At 54.2% G+C, this 27,888-nt stretch overlaps 1 protein-coding gene across 1 annotated transcript in view; it reads left to right on the top strand.

Moving 5' to 3' along the window:
• Positions 1-11,810: 11,810 nt before the first annotated feature.
• MGAT5B (alpha-1,6-mannosylglycoprotein 6-beta-N-acetylglucosaminyltransferase B) overlaps positions 11,811-27,888 on the top strand; it is an 80,303-nt gene continuing 64,225 nt past the window's right edge. Inside the window, exons 1-2 of the mRNA XM_054645317.2 lie at positions 11,811-12,091; positions 19,074-19,186. Coding sequence (XP_054501292.2) covers positions 12,024-12,091; positions 19,074-19,186 — 181 coding nt within the window. The 5' untranslated portion in view covers positions 11,811-12,023. The remainder of the gene's footprint in view (positions 12,092-19,073; positions 19,187-27,888) is intronic.

Below are 27,888 nucleotides of genomic sequence, written 5' to 3'. Positions count from 1 at the left end.
ACGGACAGGGATGGATGGATGGATGGATGGATGGATGGATGGATGGATGGATGGATGATGGATGGATGGATGGATGATGGATGGATGCTCACCACAGGACACTCACGAACACAGGCACCATGTGGGTTTGAGCACTGAGGCAGGATCCAAACCCCCAAAACCAGCTGGACACGGGGTTTTACCCCACACTGGGGTGCTGGGGGGCACAATCCTGCTCTCTCCTCCCAGGGCAGGGATCTGGGGGTCCTGTGTGTCTGCACTCCATAAAGCCACCCCCAGGTGAGAGCAATTCCTGATGCTGAGGCAGCGCTCCAGGCACCACCTGCTCCTGCTGTGAGCAGAGAGAGGAAGGATTAGCACAGCTCTGTGAAAACACACCCTTGGACTCTGCCAGGGGCTGTGCAGTGACCTGTGTGTGCTGAGCCAGCTTTCCTGCCTCCCTCACTTGGTCTGAACTCAGCATCTCCTCCTGGGCCACCAGCACTGACACAGGCTGGGGACACTCGCCTGCAGGAGGCAGATTTGGCTGTCCCTAAAGCATGGCAGCCCCCTGGCACCTCTAACAGCCATCCCAGGGACAAGAGGAGAGGCTGATGTGCACCAGGATTGCTTCCCTTCCCCCTTGCCATCAGGGTTCATTAATTCCTCACTCGGTGAAGTCTCTATTAATAATGGCTGCAGGATCTGGCTGGGAAGCTGCGTAATGAGATCCTCTGCTGGCTGTTCCTGAGCTGCTGTGATTGTGTTTGGAGGACAAAATTCTATGTGGATTAATTAAAATGAAAAACAAAAGGGGAAAGGAAAAAAAAAAAAAGAAGCAGGGTTGTTTGAATTATTTACTAGTTTCCAGGAGACAAAGCAGTAATTGCAAGTGTCTTATTGCAGGTGTTTGGAGAAGGAATGCTCCCACCTCTGGGCAAGGAGCAAAGGCTGGTTATTTACTGGTGTGGAGGAGACTTATCAATCCTCTTTAAGCCCAAGTGCAGCTCCAATTGCTCCTCAGTTTGCTGATTCTGATTTTCTCCTTTTCCTTTTGGAAATCCAGAAGACAGAGGCTCTGAGAGAGCTTTGATGTGGGTAAATGTGGGAACAAGCTCTGCCAGCCATGTGCTCTTCCCTCCTGAGCTAGGAAATGGAGAGAGAAAACCTGAAACCATCCTTCCCTGAGGAACTGCCTGTCCTCTGATGGCTTTTCCCCCTGCCAGGGCCCCTCTGGGTGACACAAATGCCACCATGTGCTCCTTGTGGTGCCCCTTTCTGGATGCCTGTTGTGCCAGGGGGATGCTGAAGGAGTGGAACCACCCCATTTTGGGGCAAAATGCCCTTTGGGAACGAGGTCTTGTCCCTAATGGACACATCTGGGCTAGATCCAAGCCCGGGGAGAAGCCACCACGTGCTGTGTCCCAGCTGTCCCACGGCACTGGGGTGGCTTTGGCCGTGCCCTGGGAAGGAGGGCTGGTTCAAAACCAGCTGTTCCAACCCTGGCTTCCTTCACAGAGCCTCTTAGCTGATGGATCAGCAGCATTTTAGGGAATTGCTCTGTGCTTTTACTGCTCTTTTACTCAAGTGCTGCTCCCCTTGATTGCCTCCGTCCGTCTCCTTTCAACCCAGGGCCTCGGGAGCCGCCTAATTGATTTCAAAGGGATCAGGACTTGCTGGAAATTGAGTTTTGCATTCCTCCCTGCCTCTGTGACAGAGCACCTGGCAGCTCCAGCCTCGGCTCCTGCAGCAGTTCACCTTCACTGCCTTGTCTGCAGGAGAAGAAATATAGAAAAGAAAGAAAAATGAAGGAAAGAGGTACAAAAAATTCCATTTAGCAATATAGGGCGTGATCAATATTCCTTTGTCTCCATATTTAAATTGTGATCCTGCTGAGCAGAAACAAGTGGAGCTGCCTTGCTGCAGATGAGAAGTTAATCTTTAAAGCCAATAAAGATTTAGGGCAGTGTAATTGCTTTAAGATTTGATGATTAAGGCTATTCAAACTTTAAGTTTTTAACCAAAGGACCTGGATCCTTGGCAATGGAGATGAGATGAGGAGGGAACCCACGGTGTTGCTGTGTGGCCTGGGATGGGGGACCCTCAGGAGGGGACAGCTGGATGCTGCCTGTCCCCAAAAGCACCCCAGTGAGTGGAGAAGGTGAAGAGGAGTGGGATGGGAAGAGGAGATGATGCTCTGTAGGAAAAGGGGACCAGCCCTAATGGGGGATCCAAAGCACAGCACCCCATTCCCTCCCCTGCTGGATGGAGGGCAGAATTAAACCCCAATCTTTTCCACTGTTGTGATTTTACAGTGTTGTTGTTACAGGAAGGGAGCACATAAGGGATGAGGTAGATCATTATGTGCTTATATTATCAGCAGTGAAGCAAAGTCTCTTAATTCCTAATTCTACCATTGTCTGACACATTTCTTTGTGCATTTCCTATTCATCCATATTTTCCCCCCTTGGTCTCCACTAATAGAAATTGCTTTGTTGTTCAACTCAATTTCACTCTTGACTGGATTGAAATATGCTTATTTCCTTTCTAAAATAATAATAATAATAATAAAAATCTAAAATTATTTCCACTCATTGTATGTGAAAAGTGAACATTTTTCTTCATGAAGTCTCTCAGGTTTGAATGTCTGAGGGTTTAGAGGTTTATTTTCTCACAGTCTAATTGCATGATCCCAGCCATAGCTGGGGGCTTTCCATTTGTTTCACCATGAATTTGAATAACTCAGGACAGTTTAGGATTTCCTGGATTCATTTTGAAGTCTTTTGGCAGAGAGGTGGCTGCAAAATGAGACTTCTCCCACTCTCAGCCTCCTGACACAGCAACAGGGCTGTGAGTGCTGTGCAGCAGCCCCGACCCTCCTGCAGTAATTAAAAGGCTGGAGGCTTCTTCTCACCCCTGACCTGATTTTCTTTAATTACAGCTGAAGCTTGATATATCTTGTCCCTCTTAATTTGGCTGAACCTTCCTCCTGCTCCAGCACTGGCTGCTCACTGCAGGGACTCACAGCCCCTTGCAGGGGGCTCAGTGCCCTGCTGGGCTCATTTTGGGCTGTTGGAGTGAGCCCTGGGTGGCTGGGGAAGTCCTTGTGGATACAGGAGCCTCTTGGGGGGGTTACAGCTCTCCCTTCTCCCCTTCTTCAGCCCCATGTGAAGCACTTTTCACCTTGAGCTCCACCCTGTGCACGGTGATGCCCCCAGGTCAGTGGGTTTGTTCCCCAGGGGATAAAATCTATCCTCATCCTGTGGGGTGGCTGGGGGAGCTCCTGGACTCTGCTGGGTCAGGACTTGTTATCCAGGGGATAAAATTCATTCTTAATCCTGGGGAATGCTGGGGGAGCTCCTGGACTCTCCCATGTTTGTTCTACAGGGCATAAAATCCATCCTCATCCCATGGGAGGGCTGGGGGAGGTCCTGGACCCTACTGGGTTTGTTCCCCAGGGGATGAAATCCATCCTCATCCTGTGGAATACTGGGGGAGCTTCTGGACTCTCCCAGGCTTGTTCTGCAGGGGATAAAATCCATTCTCATCCTGTGGAATACTGGGGGAGCTCCTGGACTCTCCTGGGTTTATTCCCCAGGGGATAAAATCCATCCTCACCCTGTGGAATACTGGGGGAGCTTCTGGACTCTCCCAGGCTTGTTCTGCAGGGGATAAAATCCATCCTCATCCCATGGGATGGCTGGAGGAGCTCCTGGACTCTGCTGGGCCAGGGTTTATTCCCCAGGGGATAAAATCCATCCTGTGGGATGGCAGGGGGAGCTCCTGGACCCTGCTGGGCTTGTTCTGCAGGGGATAAAATCCATCCTCATCCTGTGGGGTGGCTGGAGGAGCTCCTGGACTCTCCCTCTCTGGGCAGGCAGCACTTGCTGCAGGAGCTCAGGATAACGTGCTAACAAGCCTGGGAGGCTCCTCCAGAGTGTTTTTCTTGTCCTTTCGATGCTAATCCAATGGCTGAGCAATGCATTGTCCTCCTGGGACCGCACCGGGCTGGGAAATGTGCTCAGCTGAGTGTGACAGAGAGGCGGGGGGGAGAGGCAAACCTGAGCTGGCAGCTCTGAGAATCTGCCTGGCCAAGGGGCACATCCAGCCCTCGGGGATGACTTTCCCTGCTCCCCTTCCCGGTGAGGGCTCTCGGGGGTGTTTAGCCTCAAACAACCCCAGCCAAAGGGAGGAAGGATGCTCTGTCCTCTTCAGGAGCAATGGTTCAGCGTTTCCCACCCTGCCCTGCTGCTCTCCTTTCCCCTGGGCTCTGTCCCTTCCTTGCTGCCTCCTCCCTGCCTGGATGGAGCTGGGCAGAGCTGCCCAGTGGGGGAATTGTGCTCCCCAGGGGGATCAGGAGCTGTCCCTTAATGCGATCCCACTGCACCTCCCTTCTCTGCTGCGCACATCCTCCTCTCTCTTTAATTTTTAATTGCTGCTCGTGTTTCCTCAGAGCGTCTCCCTTTGCAGCCGGGGAGCCAGGAGCCCTTTGTGACCGATAAAGCTGCTTCAGGTTTTCCTTTCACCTTTTGTGTTTGCTTCTCGGTGATGCCGGGGTCGTTGCTGGGTTTAATTAACATAGTGAGAGAAATGCATGAGTTTATTTAAGCAGGAGGAGAAAGGGAAATTCAGCTTCCCCGCTGCTCTCAGAACACATAATCCTATTGGGAGCTGAGGAGTGATCCCTACATCGATTATTCTCCTCTGCTGAATTAGCGAATTAGCAGCTAATGGAAGTGAAGGATTCACAGTGCTGACAGGCTGCAGGAGCAGGAGCTGCCCAAATTCCCCTGCAAGGCAGCGCTGACAGCCCTGAGCTGTCGGGAGCTGCAGAATCCCGGGTTCTACTCCTGACCTGGCTCTGCTCCTCCAGCAGAACCTGAGCACAGGACGGGTCCTGGCTGTGCCACCAGCGCTGGGGCTGCAGCACCCCTGGGGATCCCGGGCTGGGATGCTCCTCCTGCTCCCCAGTGATGCTGAGAGCCCATCTGCTGGGGAAGATGAAACAGGAAAGCCTTATAAATATGATTGCCTGGCAAAAGATTTTGAGAATATAGAAACTATAATTGAGATTGAAATGAAAGCAAGCTTTGAGATACCTCAGTTACTGAACAACTGGAAAACAATGGTGTGGCCAGCTGAAGGTAATCCCCTTTTGATGGAACAACACCCTCTGCTTGCAGACAGCTCCAGGGGTCAGAGCAGACCCTGCCAGCTTGGCAGAAGGGCCCAAAGAGGAGTTTTTAGAGTTTAAAATGTAACACAGTATGGTAATGTAGTGATTCTTATAAGCTGTATGTAAATGCTATAGGATTTGTATCTTGTACTAGATTGGTTAGTGAGAATTAGAATATTCAGCACAGAAGAAGATTTATGGTATTGTAACGGGAACTTTGCTCTCTTCTGCTTTTACTCTCTCCCCCTCTCATCCTCTCTCCCCCTCTCTCCTCTCAGTCCTGCTCTGAGCTGTGGCTGGCAGCTCCCAGCAGGGCCCTGCCCCCAGGCCCTTTGCAATAAACCCCAAGTTCCAGTCCTGGCTGCAGAGATCTCTCATCTCTGTCCATCCTGACTGCCCCACCCCCTGACACTCCCACACCCATCCTGAGTGCTGGGGGCTGCAGCACCCCTGGGATCCAGGGCTGGAATGCTCCCCCTGCTCCCCTCAGGATGCTCCCATGGGCTGGGGGCTGCACCCGGCCTCAGCCCTGCTGGGTCTGCCCCCGGGGATGCCTTCAGGCAGTGCAGAAGTGCTGAACATCACCCCTGGGCTCCCAGCTGCTGCCCCTGGGCAGGAGGGGACAGAGATCGGTGTCTGTCTGGTGGTACAGCCCACTGGGACCCAGCCATGCAGCTCCAGGGAACAGAGAGCAACTCCAGAAAACAGCTCCAGGATCAGAGAACAGCTCCAGAAAACAGCTCAGAGGCCAGAGAACAACTCCAGGGAGCAGAGAACAGCTCCAGAGAACAGAGAACAGATCCAGGGAACAGCTCCAGGGACCAAAGGACAGATCCAGGGAGCAAAGAACAGCTCAGGGGACCAGAAAACAGCTCCAGTGAACAGCTCTGGGGACCAGAGAACATCCCCAGGGACAAGAAAACATAGAAAACAGCTCCAGAAACCAGAGAACAGCTCCAGGGATCAGAGAAGAGATCAAGAGACCAGGGAACAGCTCCAGAGAACAGCTCTGGGGACCACAGAGCAGCTCCAGAGGTCAGAGAACAGCTCCAGCGATGAAAGAACAGATCAATGGAACAGAGAACATCTCTGGGGACCAGAAAACATAGAGAACAGCTGCAGGGACCAGAGAACAGCTCCAGAGACATGAAAACATGGAGAACAGCTCCAGGGAATAGCTCCAGAGAACAGCTCCAGTGACCAAAACACAGATCAAGAAACCAGAGAACAGCTCCAGAGAACAGCTCCAGTGACCAAGGAGCAGCTCCAGGGGTCAGAGAACAGGCCTGTGAACTGGAGAACAGCCCTGGGGAACAGAGAGCAGCCCCATGGACCAGAGGGCAGGTTCTGGCACCCTCGTGGTTGGTGAATCTCCCCGGGGCAGTGTCAGGTGCCCTCTCTCTGCTGCCTGTCAGCTGAGCAGTGTTCCTGCATTTCAGGTGTTGAGGGAAATGTTGCATCTTCTGCAGGCTGCAGTCAGAGGGACTTCAGGCTGGTGGGTGGATCCTCAGCACCCACATTTCCTGCTCTGACAGCAGCAAGGCCACCCCTGCCCAGGGGTTTTGCTGCCTTCCCCTGGTCCCTTTCAGCAGTCTCGGGGAGCATCCCGTGTTTGGGGATGCAAAGGTGGCTTTAGGACACTGCCATGCCCTCCCTGCTCTTTGCCAGTGCTCTGAGGAGCAAATGGAGGGGTTTGTTTTGGCTGCCTCTGGCTGGTGATGCTCAGTGGCACAGGAGATCCCTCGGAGCCTCTCTGCCCCGTTGAGCAGAGCTGGGCAGGGGCGTGAATGCAGCAAAGAGGCTGAGCCAGCGGTGGAGCCGAGCTGTTTGTGTCAACAGCAGAGCTCCCTGTCCCCAGCAGGGTCGCCTGGGGGGACAGGGGATTACAGTGCCTAAGTGATGCTAATGCCCAAAGCACTTGGGCACGGCAGCTCCTGCAATCGAATTATCTCCGTTATCTCAAGGGCAAGGCTGTGTGCCGGCAGAACTTAGGGAAGTGCCTTGTCACAGCACATTACAGCTCCAGGGCCTGCTGGCATTGTCCTGCTCTGGGATCACTGCTTGTCCACGAAGACCCAGCAGCCTGAGGCTGGAGAGGGGGCTCCAGGATGGAACATGGGCAGAGCCAGCCCCAGGCTTTGGGAAGTGCTGAGAAGGGTCCTGGGCTGGAGTGGGGAGGCTCTGGAGGGTCCTGGGCTGCTTTTGGACCCCCAGCACATGGGCACTGCTCACAAAAGCCCAGATGAATCTGTCACTGTGGCTTGTCTGGAGGTGCCCCAGGTCCAGAGAACAGCTCCAGGGAACAGAGAGCAGCTCCAGGGAGCAAAGAACATCCCCAGGGATGGTCCCTCCTCCCCTCAGTGTCACTCAGCGTCATTGAGCAGTGATGTGTGTGCATCGGTGACCTTTGCAATAATTTTATTTCTGGTGGGTTACAGCCCCCCTGCATTTATTACCCCTTTCCTGCAGCTGTGGTGACCCAAACCATGATGTTCTGTGAGGGGCTTTGAGGGGCTGCACAGTTACCAAGGATCAGCTCAAGACCCCCAAGGTCTTTTGCTGGGTGTCCTAGGGTGGCTTTATGATGCTTGTGTCCCCATTGTCTGTTCTGTTTGCGCTGTTCTGCACCTTTAAGATTGATTCTGAGAATAAAGGGGGTGAGAAGAAGTGTGGAGTTTGTTAACAAAGCTAATAACAAAGAGTGGTTCAACAATTTTTGTTAACCAGACTTATTTTTTAATAACAGAGTTAATAACAAAGTGTGGCTTTCAGAAGCTGCACTTGCTCCTCCACATTCCTTCTCCTGGACTGTGTTGTCTGCAGCATAGACAGACAGCAAGACAGAGCTCTGCTTTGCTTTTAGTTATTTTTTAGCTGGCTGAGGCAGAGAAGTTCCCTGGACTGTGGTTTGTCTTTTTCTTGGAGAAAAACACCAGGAGCTCACACCTGTGGCCCACTGGGGCCTGGATGTGGCATTTCCAGTGCCAGAGGGACTGATGGAGACTGAGCAAGCAGAGCCACACCCCACCACAAGGACTTTCTGAGTTTGCCATCTCTTCAGAACAGTGAGAGGTTCCATTGTTTACTATTATTCATTTTCCATGTCTGTGAGTACTTTGCATGTTAAATAAACAGTTTTTAATTGTTAAATAAACAATTTTTCCACTTTTTTCAAAGGAGGTTTATGTCTCCCAAACCAATAGGAGGGAGGGGCCACTTGAATTTTCTTTCTACAGGGACCCCATTTGGAGTTTTCCTCCCAAATTTGCCCTAAACCAGGACACTGGGGCAGTGGTGCAGGTGAGTCCCATCTCCCAGAGGATGCTCTGGTGCTGGATCTGGAGCTTTGGCCCTGCCCCAGCTGCAGGCAGGGCTGGGGAGGGGCAGCCTGGAGCCTGCAGGGGATGCTCCATGTCAGCCTCTGGGTGAGCAGGGGCTCTTACTGGTGCCAAACTGGTTTATTTGGGGCAGCTGGCTGCTGAGTTGGTCCTCTCCATTCCCTGCTGCTGCTGAATTCAGAACAACAAACAAATGTGTGTGTGTGTGCAGTATAACTTCAGCATATTGATTTTTGGGGCTATTGCTTCTCAGCTGCCGAAGAAGATAATTCACTCCTTTATTACCATCCTTGGATTGTAGATTTATCCCTCTAAACAGACAGAGAGCTGGTAGTTAATTAAGCTTTTGTTTCAAGCAGCAGCACAGGGAAAGGATTGGCTGCTGCAAAGCTTCTCCTTGGGGATGAGGGCCCTGGGGGGTGGGCAATGCCACATCCCCATCCCTGGGGTGATGGATCTGTTCTGGTGGGACCTGGGAGCTGCAGAAGTAACTCTGACTATTGCTCCCTTCTGGTCCCAGCACCCTGCCAGGCTGTGCATGGAGATTGACAAGAGCAGATTGCTATTTTTATTTTATTTTAATTATTTTATTTTAGATTTAATTTTTAAATTTTAATTAATTTAATTTAATTTAATTTATGTTTTAATTGTTTTATTTTATATTAATTATTTTATTTTATATTTTAATTATTTTATTTTATATTTTAATTATTTTATTTTATGTTATTTTATATTATTTTATGCTATTTTATTTTATTTTATTTTATTTTATTTTATTTTATTTTATTTTATTTTATTTTATTTTATTTTATTTTATTTTATTTTATTTTATTTTATTTTACTTTATTTTCCTGGCCAGTGCTGCAGGAGGCACCTGGAGGAAGCCAAGGTGGCTGAGCTGCCTTCTGCCTGCCCAAGAAACATCCAAACCCTTTGGGCGTGTTTTCCAGCCCAGGATCAGCTCTGGAAGGAGGAATGGGAGGACACCATCTCCTCCCTGGTCCCTTCTCCCCTCAATATCACTCACCCCTAATCCTTAAATATTTAATTTGTGGTGCTTTGCCACACCCCAGACTTTTCCTGCTGGGAAGCTGCTGCCACTGGGAAGAGCTGGATTGGCACGACCCAGAGCTTGTGGGATGTACAGAAGGACTTTGGGGTTATCCTTATGGAGGTCAGAGGGTCCCACCCCACAGAATTCCCCCCTCACTGAGCCCTGGTCCCCCTGCTCTGCACTCCTGGCTGGGATGTTCCCTGTGCCTCCCGGGCTCTTGGGAAGGCACAGCTGGATCCTGGCACACGCCAGGCAGTGCCCTGGTTGCCCCACCACCCACTCCATGCAGTGTTTATGTGCACGAGGAAGATTTCCAGCCCCCTGGAGCTGAGCTGATCTTGGAAAGAAGTTTTGGGATGAAGGGCTCTGCCTCCTGCTGCCAGCTGGAGCTGGGCTCTGGAGGGCAGCACCAGATTTTGAGGTGGTTTTACAGCTCAGGTGAGCAGCAAGAACCCCTATCAGGAGCTGGGAATGGAGTGAGCAGGCAGGAAATCCTGGGTAGCAGGATCCCCACAGCACCTTCACCAGGCTGCTGCTCCCTCCTTGCCCAATGGGCAGGTGAGGAACACCAGGTGGCTTCTCCAGAGGAGCCCAGGTGCTCCCAGCTGCACCCAAAAGGGCAGGGACAGAGCACCCAGCTGGTGTTTGGGCTCTGCCTGGTTGTGTCCATGAGGTCCCCACAGGATGGGCTCCAGGGAAGGGTGTCCTGGCCAAGGTGACCTGAGGGTTTGGCTTGGCAGTGCTGGCTGCTGCTGCTGCTGCTGAGCCACACTTGCTGCAAATCCTCAGTCTGTGCATCCATCCCTCTGCATCCTGCTGGGATCTCACCCAGACCTGGTGTGGCAATGGCTCCTTCCCTGGCCCCTGCCCACAAAAAGTGTGGATGAACACAAAAATCCTCCCGCATTTAAGAAATCCTGGAGGATATGGTTTTGCCTCTCACTTCTGCTTGGGAAAAAAAAGTGCTGTTTTATGAGGAAAAATTCTGGTTTGGGGTAAATTTCCAGCTGCTGTCCCTGAGCTCACTCATGGCTGGTGCTGTTGCAGCTTCATGCTCCCTGGAGCTTTGCTGACCGTGGTTTCCACTGGGGAGAAGGAAGCACTGTGAGCATCTGGGGTGCCATTGGAAATGCAGTACCACAGCAGCATTTCCTTCTCAATCGGCCCCACAGGAAAACCCTGGGATTTCACACTCAGAGAAAACCCTGGGGTTGCACAATCAGGGTTAGTTTGTAGAGCAGTGGGTGGCTGGTGCTGGGATTCAGCACTTGAGGTGCAGATCACTAAGCCAGGCCAGGCAGGTGCGGCTGGAGGAAAATGGGATGGAGAGAGGTTGGGGAAGACCCTGGGAGGAGAGCATCCCACGGTGGGCAAGGCAAAGGGACATCTGTGTCACCCTGTGCTTTATGGTGCCTGTGGTGGTATCCAGAGCAAAGAGGGACAGCCAGCCATGGGGCCAGCGTGGCATGAGGGACTCTGTTGGCACCACAGCCCCCAGCCCACGGCCTGGCCCTGTCCTGTAGGGGGGACAGCATTGTCCTTCCAGGCATCCTGTGCTCACCCCCGGGTGCTGCATCCCTTCCCTCACTCCCAGTGGGTGCACCCATCCTGGCTGGGGTTGCAAATGGGACATCTCTGGGCTCTGTGCACACTTGGCTCCTTTAAGCCCCAACTTCTGCGAGGTTTTTGTGCTTGTCACCTTCCACAGGAGAGCAGGAAACACCTCTGCTGAGCTCAGCACTGCTTCTCCTGCCTCAGCTCTTTGTCTTCCCAAGGACACCGCCCTGGTCCTCCTGGCAGCCCCCAGGAACACACGGGGACTTTGGGAAGCCACGTTGTGGCTGTGACTGTGCCCCAAGAGTGATGGGGCCGCAGAGCTGCAGCTTGGTGCTGTCAGAGACTCCAGACCCGCCTTTCCCCACAAGGGAGCTTTGCCCTGCTCCTAACGCCCCACAAATCAAACATCACCCGGGCACGGTGCTGGGCGGCATTTCTGGGCTGCCTGTCCCCTCAGGGTGGCAGGCAGAATTGCCGGGTGGCATTTCTGGTCATCCCTGCCTCCCGGGGTCCCCACGCCGGGATCCGTCACCTGCGCGGGGATGCTGCCGCCGTCTCCGCCCAAACCCGCTTATCTCCCCCACAAAACGCCACCCCCTCACCTCGGGGGGTGTCCATGCCCACCTCCCCGTGCCCCGCTGCCCGAGCCCCCCTCCGCGGGCGCGGTAGCCGCTAGATGGCACGCGGAGCGCGGCGGAGCGCGGCGGAGGCTCCGCGGGGCGGCGCGGGGCGGAGCGGAGCCGCAGCGCGGGGTGCGCGGAGCGGAGCGGAGCCCGGGGGCCCGGCCATGGGCTCGGCCGGCAGCGGGCAGGGGCAAGGCTAGGGCGGGGGGGGTCCCCGCAGCGCCCCCCGCCCCGCACAGCCCCGCTCGCCGCCGCTGGGGGGGTGCGGGGCCGCCCCCTGCCCGCAACTCCGAACGATGATCACTGTCAACGCGGATGGCAAGATAATGGTCAGGAGATGCCTCGTCACCTTGAGACCCTTTAGGTAAAGTTGGGGTTTCCTCCTGGCGCCGCCGCCTCGCCCGGATCCTGCGGGCGGGGAGTGAACGGTGCGGGGGCTGCGGCTGCGGGGCTCGGGCTCCGTGCGGGGATGGAGCCCAGCTGGGGATGGCGGGGATCGGGCAGGGATCGGGGCAGGGCTGGGGATGGAGCCCAGCTGGGGATGGCGGGGATCAGGCAGGGATCGGGGCAGGGCTGGGGATGGAGCCCAGCTGGGGATGGCAGGGACTGGGGCAGGGATCGGGGCAGGGATCCGGCCAGGGTCCGGGCAGGGCTGGGGATGGCAGGGATCGGGGCAGGGATGCGGGCAGGGGTCCCAGCTGGGATTCGGGCAGGGATCTGGGCAGGGATCCGTGTGGGGCGTGCGGATGGAGCCCAGCTGGGGATGGCGGGGATCGGGCAGGGATCGGGGCAGGGCTGGGGATGGCGGGGATCGGGGCAGGGATCCGGCCAGGGTCCGGCCAGGGATCCGTGTGGGGCGTGCGGATGGAGCCCAGCTGGGGATGGCAGGGACTGGGGCAGGGATTGGGGCAGGGATCGGGGCAGGGATCACAGCTGGGATGCGGGCAGGGATGCGGGCAGGGATCGGGGCAGGGATGCGGGCAGGGGTCCGGGCAGGGCTGGGGATGGCAGGGATCGGGGCAGGGATGCGGGCAGGGATGCGGGCAGGGGTCCGGGCAGGGCTGCCCGCGGGGCACCGTGCGGCTCCTGCAGCTCCCGCTGGCCGCCGGTGTCTCCGGGGTTATCGCGGGGCTGCTGCCGCTGGCTTTTATGGGAACGGCTCTCGGAGATGTTGGTACTCGGGGGGATTCGGTTCCTCTGCTTTGAGCGGGCTGGTGCAGCTGGGGATCCCGAATCCCACCGTGAGCTGGCAGTGGAGCTGGGTGTATGTCCAGACCTGAACCCCTCCGGCTCCAGCGCACCCGTACCCACCCATTGCTTTCCCCCCTTGCTGTAACTCCCCATTTTTGCTTCCATGCATTCGCTTCCCCTCTCCAGCCCTTGCTCCCCGGCTTCTTTGCTTCGCTGCTTAGGTTGGTCCCGAGCTTGAGATGTTGGGAGATGTTGGTGTTCCGATGGGGAGAGGGACCAAAACCCCTTCGAAATAGAAGGGAACGTGCCGGGGGACGAAGCTCCAGGTGGGGCCAGCCCATCCCAGCGGCTTCCAGCGCTCCCCGCTGTGTTTGGAGCTCTGGGGTCACCGGAGGGATCTGCTCGCTGCCTTTTTGCTTGGCCCGGGTAGCGCCTGTCGGGAAGGAGAACGGGCTGGGCTTGCACTCAGGTGTCAGAGGTTTTCTGCCTCTCCTCGGGAGCTGCTCGGCTCTGCTTGCCTGGAGCGATTTCTGCTGCTGGATGCCGCGGCACTGCCCTGGGACTGGGGAACTTGGCCAAGGGGATGGCACAAAGAGCTGGCAGAGGTGTGAGGGCTCCCAGAGCTCAGGGGTGAGCACTGGCAGAGGTGTGAGGGCTCCAGAGCTCAGGGGTGGAGCAGGGTGTGACTGTGAGAAGGGCACACTGACCCCGGGGGATGCTCTTTGCCTGGCTGTTTGCTCTCCTAACTGGGTTTGAGTTCCACAGTGAGGAGGTGACTGGCTGGAGCATCCCTGTGCCCTGGGCATCACCCCTGAGGCAGGGGAGCCCCATCTCCAGCAGTGACCTGGGGTCAGGGGAGAGCACAGGGAGTGCATGGCAGGGTGATCACAAACTCCTGTTAGGGATGAGGATGAGTGTGGGTGAGGGGTTTGTGATGGCTGGATGTCTCTGGTGCCCAGGTGGAGAACTTGCACTGTCCTGGCCGTGTGCCCTGGGCTGGCTTCTGCTCTCCAACCAGTACAGCCCAGTGTTGGTGCCCCTGGAACCAGCAGGGTTACCTTGTTTTAACATCCAGGCTCTCCCTGTGCAAGAGGAGGAATTCCCAAGCCCCTCTCCTTACTGTCCCACAGTGTCCAGGACCTCTGTCCCCCCTCCCTGCTGCTGTCGTGCTGGGTGTCACCCCCATGCCACAGTCCTGTGTCACCTTGCTCCCAGCCCAGCGTGGGCGAGTGTTGGCACTGCCCAGCTCCAGCCTGGTGCAAATCAGCTCCGCTCCCCTAACATCAGCACCCCCCATGCTCAGCTGTGGGTCAGGGATGACCTCCAGCAGTGGGAGAAGGTCCTGGCAGCCAGGATGGGCCCTGTAAAAGGACAGGCTCCCTGCTGCTGGCTCGGGGAATCCCGTGGTGCCATCGGCAAACAGCACGCAGGAAACCTGATCCTGTGCACCAAAACATTTCATTAACCTCCCTCCAGACACACTTAGCAAAGCAATGCAGAGCCCTGAGCTGGGAGAGCACCTGCAGAGAGGGAGCAGATCAGCCTGGAAAACCACAGGAATGGCCAAGGGTGGCTCTGACTTCATCTCAGCAGCAAAGGAGTCTCACTTGTGATGGTGAGAGGCAGGAGAGCTGGATCCAGGCAAGAGAGCTGGATCCAGGCACAAATTCACCCAGGAGCCCTGGCCCAGCTCGCCCAGCTCTTGGCTCTGTAGTTCTGTTCACCAGCTGGGAACCAAAGCCAGGCTTTCCGTGGGATGTGACAGTGGCCAGTGAGAGCTCACTCTGGTCCCTGCATGGATCCTATGGCTGACCATCAGTCCCACAGCACCACAAGCCTGTTTGGCTCCAAACAAAAGGGGTTTCAGGCAGAGGAGTCATTCATCAGCCTGACTTCTGCTGGTAGGAATGGTGGCTCAGCTTTTGGGAGTTGAAAACTTGTCTAACAAAAGGTGTTACCTGACCCTGCAGCCCTGGGTTTCCCCCTGCACCTGTGCAGGATTCTCCTGTGGGTCCCAGCTGGGTGATGTGGCACCATGGGCACAGTCCCAGTGCCACATTCCCAGTGCCACAGCCCCATCCTGCTGGGTGCTGCTGGCCTTCCTCCCCCCAGCACATCCCAGCTCAGCACTCAGACCCTCCTGGTCACATCCAGCCTTCAGTTCCATGGGCCAAAATCCTCCATGACTGGGGCATCACTTCCAGTTTTCATTTAAGACTTGAGGAATTTCACTTTCTTTTCTTTTGGGCACCATGCCAGAGCCCAGAACTGTGAACATTTCAGTTTGGGGAGGATGTGGAGAGTGACTTGGCACCAAACTGTGCCAAAGTGATGAATTAAACGTGACATGGATGACAGGCAAAGCCAGCGTGCAGGATAGATGTTCTTTGGTCCTTGGAGCTCCAGAGTCTTTAGGGAGTTAGTTTTGATTTTGGGGGAGAGAACCCAGTGCATTTGGACCATTTGGGATCTGGTATGTTTTACATACTTTTTTACTTTACCACAGATTTGTGGTAAATTTGTTTTCTGTATAGGGAGTTTCCACTCAGGTGAGTCTGGGCATTTTTATTCACCTGGAGAACAGGAGCAAAAGTAAAGGATTTGGGGTTCTCAGGCTGACAGCCCAGCCCTGCACCATCCCTGCTCCCTGGAGCACTGCTCTGGGCTGGATCCACTGATCTACCAAGGACAGCAATTCACTAAAGCTCCAATTCCTCTTTTTTCTTTTTTTTTTAATTTTTTTTTTGAAAAAAGCATCTTGCATCTCCCCTACTCCCTCTGTAATCCAGTCAAAATGAAAAAGGTTTAGTTTCCTAGGGAGATGGTAGAGCACAGATCACCTTTGTATCTTTTTCTTCCCTTCCCCTTTTTCTTTCTGCTCAGTGTTTGAGGATCCCTCCTTGCCAGACTATAATTATGAAGATTAAAAAGCATCAACAAGGTCTTGCATAATGATGAAGATATTGTGAATAGGAGGTGTGAGAGCAGGATCAGGGCTGGGTGTTTATTGAGGTGATGCTTTTTTAAAATGCCCCTTGTGGGAGAGGACACCAGGACAGGGCCATGGGTGGGTTTTGGACCAGGATGGACCCTGGGGTGCAGGACCTGCCTGGGCTTTCCTTCAGCTTATTTCTCCTCCAGCCTGCTGTTGTCCTCTCCTGCCAGGGATGGGACAGCGTGCCCCAAGGGCAAATTCAGCCCTCCAAAGCCAAGCTGGGTGCAGTAATCCCCTCCAGGGTGCTCCTGAGAGCCTTTCCCAGAGCCAGCCCTGCGCTGGGCTCAGGCTGTGACAATGGCAGATCATGCACTGACGTCCCCAGATCACCCCCTCTCCAAGCTATTTATGGGACACCACGTTACTCTGCAGCATCAGGGACGCTCTGCTGCCTCCACAATCACCTCCCTGCTGGAGCTGGACCACAGCTCTCTGCAAAGCCTCCTCCCAGGCAGCTCTGGAGGGGCTGAGGGCTGGATGGTGTCTGTGTGCACATCCCACAGCTGCCTGCTTCATCAGCATCTGCTGGAAGCAGCTCCACTGCTCACTGCTTGTGTGGGGCTGTGCCTGCAGGGATGGGAGCCTGGATCAGGGAGTGCACAGTGCTTTAGGCAGCTTGTAGAAACTTCTTTCCACTCCTCTAGGGATGGCTCATTCAGAAATAAAGGGACCTGAGCTGGTCCAGGCTGCACAGGGATGTCAGGCAGGTCTAGTGATGCACTTGAGCATCCCCTCTGCCAGGTGGCTCAGCTCACCCAGGTGGGTCAGCTCTGCCAGGTGGGTCAGATCCAGCCCTCCCAGCTCCAGCTCTCCCAGCTGGGTCAGCTCCCCCAGGCTCAGCTCCCCCAGGCTCAGCTCCCCCAGGCTCAGCTCTCCCAGATTCAGCTCTCTCAGGTTCAGCTCTCTCAGGTTCAGCTCTCTCAGGTTCAGCTCCCCCAGATTCAGCTCCCCCAGGCTCAGCTCCCCCAGCTCCAGCTCCCCCAGGTTCAGCTCCCCCAGGCTCAGCTCCCCCAGGCTCAGCTCCCCCAGGCTCAGCTCTCCCAGATTCAGCTCTCTCAGGTTCAGCTCTCCCAGATTCAGCTCTCTCAGGTTCAGCTCCCCCAGATTCAGCTCCCCCAGGCTCAGCTCCCCCAGCTCCAGCTCCCCCAGGTTCAGCTCCCCCAGGCCAGCTCTGGCCTGGCTGTCAGGGAGGGTTTGTGCTGGTGCTGAGTGTGCTGCTGGCAGAGCTCATTGGTGCTGACAAGCCCAGGATGTTGCTTTTCTCCCTGATTAGGTGGGAGGTGAGAAGGGGATGGGGAGCTGGGCTGTGCTGCTTGCCCAGAGCCCAGAGCCAGGTGCCCCTGATCCACTGGGGATGGGGCAGGGCTGATCCACGGGGATGGGCAGGAATTAGGGGTCTGTCTGCTGTGAGCAGGCAAAGGAAGCCTTTGCTCCTGAGCTGGCTGCTGCTGAGAGTGAGGCTGCCCTGGATCTGGGGCTCAGGTGGTGCTGTCTGTGTGACAGCAGCATCAGAGCTGCCTGCATGGAGGTGGGGAGCTCAGGGGATCCCCTGCCAGTGCCCAGGAGTCTCTCCAGGCAAGGCAAGCCTGGCTGTGCTGTGCAGGGACAGCAGGGAGCTGCCCTGGGAGCTCCTCCACCAGATCTCCCTGGGGAAGCCCAGCCCTTCTTGAGCTGCTTGACCTGGTACTTGAGCTCTCCACAACATCTCCAGTCACTAACAAGGGCTTTGAAGCAGGTCACTTTATTTGTTAGCCCTTTCCAGCAGCAGATAATTGCAGTGCTGGCGTGCTGCAGCCCAGAGCTGAAGGCTGCTCCTACTCCTCTGCCTTTCAGCTGTGCAGGAATGCTTAGATGGAGGCCTGGGGGCTCCTCTGGCCCTGGAAAAGCCAGGGTGGCTGTGCTGTGGCAGCTCCTGAGCCCTGTGGAGGATGCTGTGAGCTTGTGGGAGAGCTGCAGGCTCCTGTCCTCCGTGCTTTGCTTCCCTTTAGCTGAAAGGCAGCAATGCCAGGGCACCCCTGAGGGCTTCCTCAGCTCCCTGCCCCTCTCAGGATTGATTTACCTGTTACAAACCTGTTGTTTCTCCAGGCTGGCTGGGGTTGCCTTTTCTCTTTCTCCTCCTGGAGATTTCCCCTGGGTTTGAGATCATGCTGCTGCTCTGGGAGTGTCACACTGACACCTGGCAGTGGCTCTGCCAGGGCTTCTCCTTTTTTTTTCTTTTTTTTTTTTTTTTTGTGGCTGCTGGAGGCTGCTGCACCTCCAAGGAGTCCTGGGGATGATGGCAGCGTCTCTGAGCAGTGGAAGGAGGCCAGACATCCATCCCTTGGCACAGAGCACTCTGCTTTTCACTCCAGGCTGGCACAGAGCTCTTGCCCTCAGCCCTTCCACCCCCAAAAGAGGGACTGGCTGAATTTGGGCAGAGCAGGAGCAGTGCTGGGAGCTCCTGTCCCTCCTGGAGGTGACATCCTGCCCTGTGTGTCCCCTGGGAGCCACTTCCCTGCCAGCCCTGGGAGCAAAGCAGGGATGGGGTGGCCCCGGGCCACACGAGTGCAGGTCCCTCTTGTCCCCTTGTGCACAGGGGACACAATGACAATGCTGCTGGCCTAGTTACAGGGGAACAAAAGGCTTTGTATAAAAAACTAAAAGGGGTTTTTTTTAGATCCTTTGGGAGGAAGGGAAGGTAAAGGTCTCTCTTTACTCCTCTCTCCCAGAGGAACACAGGAATTGTTTATTGTAGTGGTTCCTGTGCTCGGGGTTGCTGGGCTGGCCCTGGTGGAGCATCACGGGGCAGTTGTGGTCTGGCTCAGCCTCCCTGCTGAAGATGCAGATCCTGCACTCCCCCTGAGGGCAGTGGGGGGTTCCTCCAGGCCTGCATTGGAGAGGCTGCAGGGATTTCAGAGGGGGCTCCCAGGCAAAACCCCCTGCTCAGTGCCAGGGTTTGTGTCCTGGGCTCTCTGTGAAGCACACAAGGCTCTGGGGTGTGGGGCTGGGGCTGCACAGATGCTGCTCTCTGCCAGGGCTGGGTGGGCTCAGGGATGGAGCTGGGATTGCCCCAGACACCCAAAGCCTCTCCTGCTGCTGTGCAAGGGATTTCCCCAGGGCCATGGGGCGCTGGGGCTGGCTGGCCTCACACCTTGCTCCAGCTCTGCTTTCTCTCCTGCAGGATTTTCGTGCTGGGCATTGGATTTTTCACACTGTGCTTCCTGATGACATCCCTGGGAGGGCAGTTCTCAGCCAAGCGCCTGGGGGACTCCCCCTTCACCATCCGCACCGAAGGTGAGCACGGCCCCACCGGCCTGGCCTGGCCCCTGAGAACAGCCAGGGGAATGCCAGGGAGGCAGGAACCTGCCCTGCAATGGGAAATGTAACCACCCTCCCTCTGATTATTAGAGTTTTGAAATTACAGGGCTCTCAGGCAAAGATATGGAAATTGGAGTAACAGTTCTGTACTAGCAAAATTAAAAATAACAAAGGCAATAGGACAAACAAACAAATAAACAAACAAAAAATCAGAGTCAGACCATGCCCTGTCCCCCTGTGTGTCAGGGGTGGCACAGCCCCATCCCATGGGGGCTCAGCCCTCCTGCAGTGCCAGCTGTGGCTCTGCTGGAGCAGGGATCCTGCACAAGGGGGGAGTTTTCCTCTGCAGCTCCAGGGCTGCTGCAGATGGGCCTGGGCTCCCTCTGGCCATGCAGGGCAGCAGAAGCTGCTCCTCTGGCAATGCACTGGGCAAAGGCTGCTGGGCTGTGCCAGGCTCAGATTGGATCCAGGTAGGAATGCTTGGCTCCTGCCCTGGGCAATGCAGCATCTCCCCATGGGATGATGGAATTGGATCAGCCCTGCAGGGACACTCAGTGGCCATGGACAGCAGAGATCTCCTGCAGGGAGGGTTGGCTGGGGGAGAGATAAAGAAAAAACTGCCCCATGAACAGCAGAGAACTGCCCCAGCTCTGACAGGTGGGGACAGAACACACACCCCCATTTCCAACCTAAGATCCTCATGTGCTGCCCCCACGTGCACAGCCCAGCTGAGCTGATGAGTGCCAGGGATGCAGGAGGATGGTGCTTGGATCTTCCATTCCCATGGGTGTAGCCATGATATTTTCTGAAAAATCCTTTCCTTAGGATTTTTTCTCCTGAGAAGCTGAGAGGCCTCAGGAACAAAATGTAACCAATGGTTATCTGCTGCTGTGGAATGCAACAGGTGCATCTGGGATTGGTCTCATGTGGTTGTTTCTAATTAATGGCCAATCACAGTCCAGCTTTCTGGATTGTCTTGGTCAGTCACAAACCTTTGTTATCATTCCTTCTTTTTCTATTCTTAGCCAGCCTTCTGATGAAATCCTTTCTTCTATTCTTTTAGTATAGTTTATGATATATATCATAAAATAATAAATCAGCCTTCTGAAACATGGAGTCAACATTCTCGTCTCTTCCCTCATCCTCAGACCCCTGCAAACACCATCACACAGGGGTCCTTCCTGGCCCTTTGGGGACTATCAGGATGGCTTAGAGCCCTGTTGGCCTCTCTTGCCACGTGTGGCTTTGCCCTGTGGCTCCAACCTGGCTGTGCTCATACCCAGAGCTGTGGCAGGTGGGGCTGAGTGCTGGGCTGTGGATGCTGACCCTGGCTCACAGCAGGAAATGGGGAAGCAGCAGGATCAGAGCCTCAGCTGGCAGCAGTGTGGGTGTGTGGGCTGCCCCTGGTCTGACCTGTGGAGGATCTGGCTCAGGTGCTTGGAGGTCTTGGTGGGTTTGAGCACTTGTGGCCTGCAGGGAGTGGGACTTGCTCCTTAGGGAAGGGGAAATAAAAGGCCTTTGTGGTTTTATGCAGGTACTGAAATGTAGAAGAGAAATATTCTAATTTTTAGCAAGTGTTATGTTGTATTTAACACCTCTTTTGGTGAGACACAAAGTCAGCCCAGGAGACACTTCTGTGGTGGGACAGGCATGGCCTGCCCCTGCTCTGGGAGGACACTGCTGCCATGGCTGAGCTTCCCCTGGCTTCTTGTCTGAGACTCCAGCCAGGTGAAGTGCACAGAGGGAACTGCCCAGCTTGAGCTGCCCTGAGCAGGGTGAGATGGGCTTGGTCAGGCCACCGTGGTCTTCTCCTCCTCCATACCAGAACCCTGGGAGGATCTGAGCTCCACAGCCTCACCCAGGATGTGATTTTGGAGTATTAAATCCATTCCTCGAGGTGCTGGAAGAAGTGCCAGCTGCTTCCCTATGGGAGGAGAGGGATAAAATGGTGTTTTCCAGCAGTTGGATGGTGCTAAACCTCTTAGTTGACTTTCCAAGAGCTGTTTTTGCATCCTGTGGCAGCTGGATCTGTGTTCTCCCTATGGATGGAGGACATGATGGCTGATGTTCCTCCCCCTCTGCTCCTCTAGCTGCTCCCATCACCAGCTCCATTCATCCCCTTTCTGATGTCTGGTGTTTTCCTGGTGACCCCAGCCTGGAGCAGGTGGCAGGGTCAGTGATTTTCAGTGCTCCTGCCCTTGCTCAGGGTAGGTGTCCCCATGAGGAAGGTGGGTTTATGTTCCTGTCCCCAAGCCAGGCACATACCTGGTGAATGAAGTCTGGTTTGAGGGGATTTCTTCCTTCCTGGGATAAGAAACAGCACAAGGAGAGTGGGCAGGAGCCCCCAGACCAGCACCTTCTCCAGACCTGGCTTTTGAGGAGGGGGGCTGTGAAAAGATTGCAGAGTTTGAAATGAAAGGTGTCACTGTTACAGCTGCCCTGTGGCCCAGAGGAGCCCCAGTGTCCCTGAAAGGTTTGTAGAGAGCTGAAGGAAAGGCAGAGACACTGATGAGCTGTGGGGCCAGCTGAGCTGTGGCACAGGTTGTGCTGCAAAGAGCAGCAAAGGTTTCCAGAAACCTGCAGAAGCACCTGGGGTCAGCCCAGAGGGCTCTAAAACTGGGCTGAAATAATGGCAAAAATGGCAAAAAGATCATTACTCAGCTCTTCACCCCCTTTCTGGATGCCTTGGAGTGGCTTCTCCCATCCTTATCCTTAATTTAACCCAGACCTTTGAGCCCACTGGCTGCATCCTGCCTGTCTCTTGTTTCCTGGGAGCAGTGTCAGCACTGCCCTGGAGCTGGGGCAATCCAAATCTCCTTTCTCAGGCCCTCACCCCTCAAATCCTCCATGTTCAGGGGTTCAGGTGATGAAATCAAGGTGTGTACATGGGTTCACCCTCTTGCCTGAGCCTCTCTGGCTCTGCTGAGGGCTGTGAGCGCCAGCCTTGGCTGCTTTGCTCCAAGGTGGTGCAGGTTGAATGCTGCTCCTGGTAATGCCTGACTGGTCACATTTAAAGAAGAAAAGAAGTAAATTATAACCTAGGTCCTCTAATTTTTCAAGGTTTTGGTCTCTTAGCTTTCTAACTGGGTAAGGCAAATCCTGCTTTGTTAGAAAGCTCAAAAATTCGATGCAAAACCAATTTTTTTCCCTATATTCAGTGGCTTTGCCAAGCAAACTATTGCTTCCAGATGAATTGCTGCACATTTGGCTGTTGTTGTGCTGCTTATTGGGGAAGATGAGCTTCATTCATGGCCTCACACACTGGTTTTAAACACAAAGCATCCTCTCTGCTGTCTCTGGAGGAAGATGCTGGAGGAAGGTTGTGTTCTTTGTCCCCAAAGCTTGGCAGGCACAACCTGAGAGGTTTTTTCTCACTCTTTAGCACCTGGTTCAGGTTTTTGGGGTTCAGTCCTTCCTGTCACAGCTTTTACAGAGGCTGCCGTGGTTCCTGCTGTGCCAGTTTTATTTTCTGAAGTACCTGCTGCCTCCCAGGCTCAGGATGAATTTTGATTTAGGAGTGAAAAGGGGTAATAAAAGCATAAAGAACCATTAACATTCCGCCTGGCCACGGTGGGGTGTTTGTAGGGACTGGCTGTGGGTGCTGAAGGTGCTCCCAGGGGTGAGTAACCCCCAAAGCAGAGTGGCACCAAGGCTCAGGAATGTCCTGGCCAGGAGCTGGCCAGTGTCACCACAGAGCTCCCTCTGTCCCCTGGGAAAGGCTGTGGCTGTTGGGGGGAGGATCTGATCGCTGGGAGAACCAGGAATCCACCCATGGCCAAGGCAGGAAGGGCGGTGGGTCCTGGGCAGCCTCCCTGGGAATGGGAAATGGGGAATCACAGCCCCATGGGAGATGGGAAAATCCATCCCTGCAGACACTGGGGTGAGTTAGGGCAGGGCTGACCCCTGTGCTTGGAGCAGGAGCTGAGGAGGAGCTCAGAGGCTCTCCTGGCTGAGGGGAGGTGCAGCTCACGTGGAGTGAGCATCCATGTGCTGCTTATTAGCACTGTGAAGCCTCCAAAGGTCTGTTTGAATAACAAACTGGCATTTAATTAACATGTGTTCTGGATCCCAGGGAAGGCCAGGAAATATTCCTGGCAGTGGTGGTGGCTGTTGAGCACACAGTGCTGGGCTGGAGGCGAGCTCAGAGGAGCAGCTTAATTGTGCTGGGCTGGTGATGAGCCCTTGGTGTGATGAGGGATGGGAATCTGCACAAACCAGCGACCAGGGCAGAGGTGCTGGGTTTGGCCTCAGCTTTGCCATGCCCAGGCCTGAGTGTTTCCCAGGAATGGGCTCCTGGTGGGGAAGGAGCCTGGTCCCTGCTCCCCCTGGACTCGTGGAAGGGCCCTTTGGAGCATCATTGATGAACTGGTGGGTGTTGCAGGGCAGCTGCCATCCCCCTCCACGTGCTCTGGGGTGTGCAGCTCTGCACTGCAGCTGGGGTATAAATGGGGTGGGCTTGTGGTGAGTGTCAGCTCCTTCCTGGGGCTGAGCCCAGCTTTTGAGGCTGTTTGTGCTGCTCCTTGTCCCCAGGGTGCTGCCGGACCCAGCTGAGCAGGGGAAGCTGCCTGTGCCCTTCAGTGCCTGCAGAGAGCTGGGGTGTGAGAATCCAGAACATCCCTCTGGCTGTGCAGAACGGCCAGGACCCCTGCCAGGGGCTCAGAGACCCTGGCACAGAGCCCAGAACACCTGGGGGTTTGATTATGATCCATGGAGCAAATTACCAACCTTAGATGAAGATCAGCAAGCCACAACAGTTTAGGTAGAATAATAGTGAAGTCATCATGGGGCGGAAAAGTAGATTTTGGGGTTTCTGAAATGGGGGTTCAGGAGGCAAGATGAAGGGATCTGGGCATGTCCAGCCTTTCTCCTTCTTCTTCTTGGCCTCCATCTTCTGCTGTGATGTTGGCACTTTTGGATTGGTTTAGAGTAGAAGCTCACTGTCTAACATAGATGATAGGTATTGGAAAGTAATTGTAAATATTGTATATGTAGTTTTTAGTATAAAGACACAACACCACCCTAGGGGCAGGCAGAGTGCCTGGAACTGTCCTGCTGGACAGACCTCAGCAGGGCAGGAGAAAATTTTTTACAGATAAGATACAATAAACAACCTTGAGACTGAGAACTGAAGAGCTCTGACTCCTTCAAGCACCAGGCTGGGAAAAGAGACTTTCAACATTCTCGGGGTTGCAGCAACCCAGAAAGACCCTGAGACTGGGGGATGTCAAAAAATTATTTGTTTTAAAATCATCCAAAAAAATCCTTTGGGTTGTGGATGGATGCTGAAGTTCATGGTCCAGTTTAGGCTGAGGCTGTTCCTGTTTCTCCCTGAGTGACCTGCCCAGCCCAGCTTTGAGCCTCAACTATTGCAATTCAAAGGGAGGGAGACATGAAAATGCCCCAGCCCTGCCCAGAGCTTTCCTGGCTCCTGAACTGTGCGAGCAGCCAGTCATAACCAAAATAAACATAGATGTGAGGCAGGAGCATGAACAGGAGAAATGGATAATGTCACAGTCCAGAAGTTAATCCCATTTAAAATTCGATTTTTGTATGTGAATACCTTTCTCGGAGGCTCCCTCCAAAGCCAAGTTTCTTGGTGTGTGCCAGAAATCATTCTTCAGATGGATTCTCTGCTTGGTGATTCGCTGCAGCAGAGGCTTTGCATCTTAACAATAAATAAAAAAACCCTTCTGAAATGCAAGTTATTTTATCCTAATCCTCTGCTGTCAAGTAAACACAGACAGAGGTTCCTTTGTTTTGAAATGGCCACTGAGAGAATTTATTCTGCAAACAAAGATGTAGATAAAAAAGGGAAACAGAGAAGTCTATAAATTTTGAATGTGGGAGATGCTTTGGAAGGGCTCTAGACTCAGGAGATTGAGTTTTCTGTGCCCTCTTCTCTCCTCTCATTTAGAATTTAATATGTTTGATGATCCTTTTTTTCCCCCAAGCATCTTCCTTGCAGTTGTTTTACTGCCAGAGTCAGGGGGCAGGAGGCTGCTGCTGAAAAAGCACCAAATTCTGTAATCCTGGTGCTGGGTTTGGCTGTGGTCCCTGGGCCCGTGGCTGTGCCCCAGGCTGGATTTGGTGGCATGTGCATCCCGCTGGTGGAGCTTGCTGCTGCAGGGCATTAGCCAGGGAAAACAGGTTATTAAGTGTTAAAACGTGATTAGATGTGGCTGGAATGGTGCCTGCAACTGCTCTGGCTGCTTCAAAGAATCAAAAGCCTTTGGATTCCTCTTGGTTCCTGCAGGGTTGGGTGTGAGGTGCTGGAGGAATTTGCTGCAAGCCCAGGGGAGGTGTGGGACAGGTTCTGAAACGGCTGGAGCAGAGCTCTGCCCTCGTGCTGGGCTCCTGCTGCCTGCAGAAGGCTCTGGCTTGATTTCAGCTCACCTTGCTGGGACTCTGATAGAAGCATCTGAAGTGGCTCACAGGTATCTCTGTGCTTGGGGTCACTGCTGCAGCAGTGGTTCTGGTGCTGAGGTCCTGGAACCTGCTGCCTTTGGGAAGTGGGGCTTTGCTGAGCTGCTGGGGTTTGTGTTTGCTGCTCCCATAACTGGTTTTCCAACCTGTGTTTAAGTGTTTCCTGCTGCTCAGCTGCAGAGCTCAACACCTGCCCTTTCCCACCCCAGCATCTCCAGCTGGTTTCCTGTGGCTGAGCACAGCTGGGCTCCTGTGCTGTTTCCTCCACTGCTTTGGGAGCAGCATTGGTGGGAATGGGATGAAGGAAGGACAGGGGTGGGGAAGAGCTGGTTTTAGAGCACAAGCTGGAAAACAGAAGCAAGGAGAGGTGAAGCTCAGCCTCTACAAGGCTGTTGCACCTTGTGCTAAGTTGCTGAGATGTGTTTTGGGGTCTGATCTCAGGGCTGCAGGATATGGACCCTGATGGGGTGATAAGCAGCTTGGGGGTTAGAACAGAGATTTTCCCAGTCCTACAGCATCATTGCAGCTGGGCAATGGTAACTCAACCTGGAATCTGTCTGGAGGTGGGCAGTGCAGCAGCCCCTGCAGTGACTCCCCATGGTCTGTGATCCAGCAGAATAGCAGGTCACCAAAGAACAGCTTCTGCTGCAAAAAGATTTGGTTATTTACATTCATTTTGGAGGGAATAAAAATAAATGTAGAAAAGAAAAAATATGTAAATATATATATATAAATATAATAATATATAAAATGTGGAAGCCTGACCTTGCTGGCTTGGGGTGTCTTGTCCCACATGCAGACCATGGGGAGCACTGAGCACTGGTGGTGTCACAATGGCTCTGGTTTGCCACGTTGGGCTACAGGACTCAGGAGAGATCCAGAGCCACCAGCCAAGGAGTGTTGTGCTGCAGATGGTGTGGAATGTCACCTGGCAGGAATCCTGCCCTGTTCTCCTCAAACCCTCTCAGTATTCAGCTCTGCCTCTCCTGCTGCTGCTGCTTGCTCCAGTTCCTGGAGTCTCACCTGCTTAAAGCGATTTCTTCCACCAGTGAACATAGAAGAGGGGAGAGGGAAATGGTCAGGGCTGTGCAGCACAGCTGTAAGCTTTGGTGTTTGTGGTTTCTGTTTCTCTCCAGAGCAGGGGTGTTGTGGAGGGGTGGGAATTGAGCTGCAGATGGTAATGCTGAAGGTTGCTCGGGGTTTTGTAGGGCATTTTCACCATTTCAGAGCCACAGCACCGTGAAGCAGCGGGATCTCATGTTATTTCAATGCCTTGGATTGCTCCCTGAGGAGAGGAGCAGAGAGGCCAAATAGAAATGTGAGAACCTACATGATCTCCTCAGAGGGGTCCTTTGCTCCTGCTCCCGGCTCTGCTGCTTTTCCTTCTGCTCCAGCAGCGTCCCAGCTGGGTTAGCATGGCCAGGTAACATCACCATTTGTTCTCACAGATGAGGCAGAAAGGTCAGGCTCGGATTTGCCAACCATCAGAGTGAGCTTGAGTAACTCTGTCATCCCCCTTGCAGTCAGCTGTGCTGGGAGGGGAGGAGGAGGAGGAGGAGGTGGAGGTGGTCTGTCCATGATCCCGACCCCCTCTGCACTCTCTCATTGTGAGGGCTGACAGCAGAGGAGGGCACAGCTCAGTTCAGCTCCATCCTGGCTGCTCTGAGATGCTGCTCAGCCCAGTAGAGCTTTAAAATAAAACACAGGTGTGTTCACCCTCCCTTATTGCTGTGCTGTGAGGGCCCCGATGAAGGAGGAGTGATGAGGAGGACTCCATCTTATCAGAAGGCTAATGACTTATTTTATTATACCATATTATTCTGTACATCTAAAACTGAACCTGCCAAGCACTCAACCCTGCACACAACTGCAGAGAATCTCGTGACTGTCACCCAACAGTCCTGACACACACACCTGGCCCTGACAGGCCAAGGAAACAAAACACCATCACTGTGGGTAAACAATCTCCATATTGCATTCTAATTTGGCACAAACACAGGCACAGCAAAGGATGAGAATTGTGTTTTCTTTCTCTGCTGTTCAGAGAATGTGAAACCCAGAAATATTCTTGGGAAGAATTGGTGCCTTGCTTTTCTCTGAGAAGAGAAATGTGGGGCTACTCTCCCTCTCTCTCAGGAAAGGTAATTTTTAGGAGCCATTTGCAAATTTGGGTTGCTGCCACTTGTGACAGATCCCAGTCAGTGTCTGGGCAGAGCACACAGTTATTCTGACAGGAGCTTGTGGTGGGCAGAACA

The sequence above is a fragment of the Agelaius phoeniceus genome, chromosome 19, assembly GCF_051311805.1.
Source record: "Agelaius phoeniceus isolate bAgePho1 chromosome 19, bAgePho1.hap1, whole genome shotgun sequence".
Taxonomy (NCBI): domain Eukaryota; kingdom Metazoa; phylum Chordata; class Aves; order Passeriformes; family Icteridae; genus Agelaius; species Agelaius phoeniceus.
This window is presented reverse-complemented; position numbering and strand designations above follow the sequence as displayed.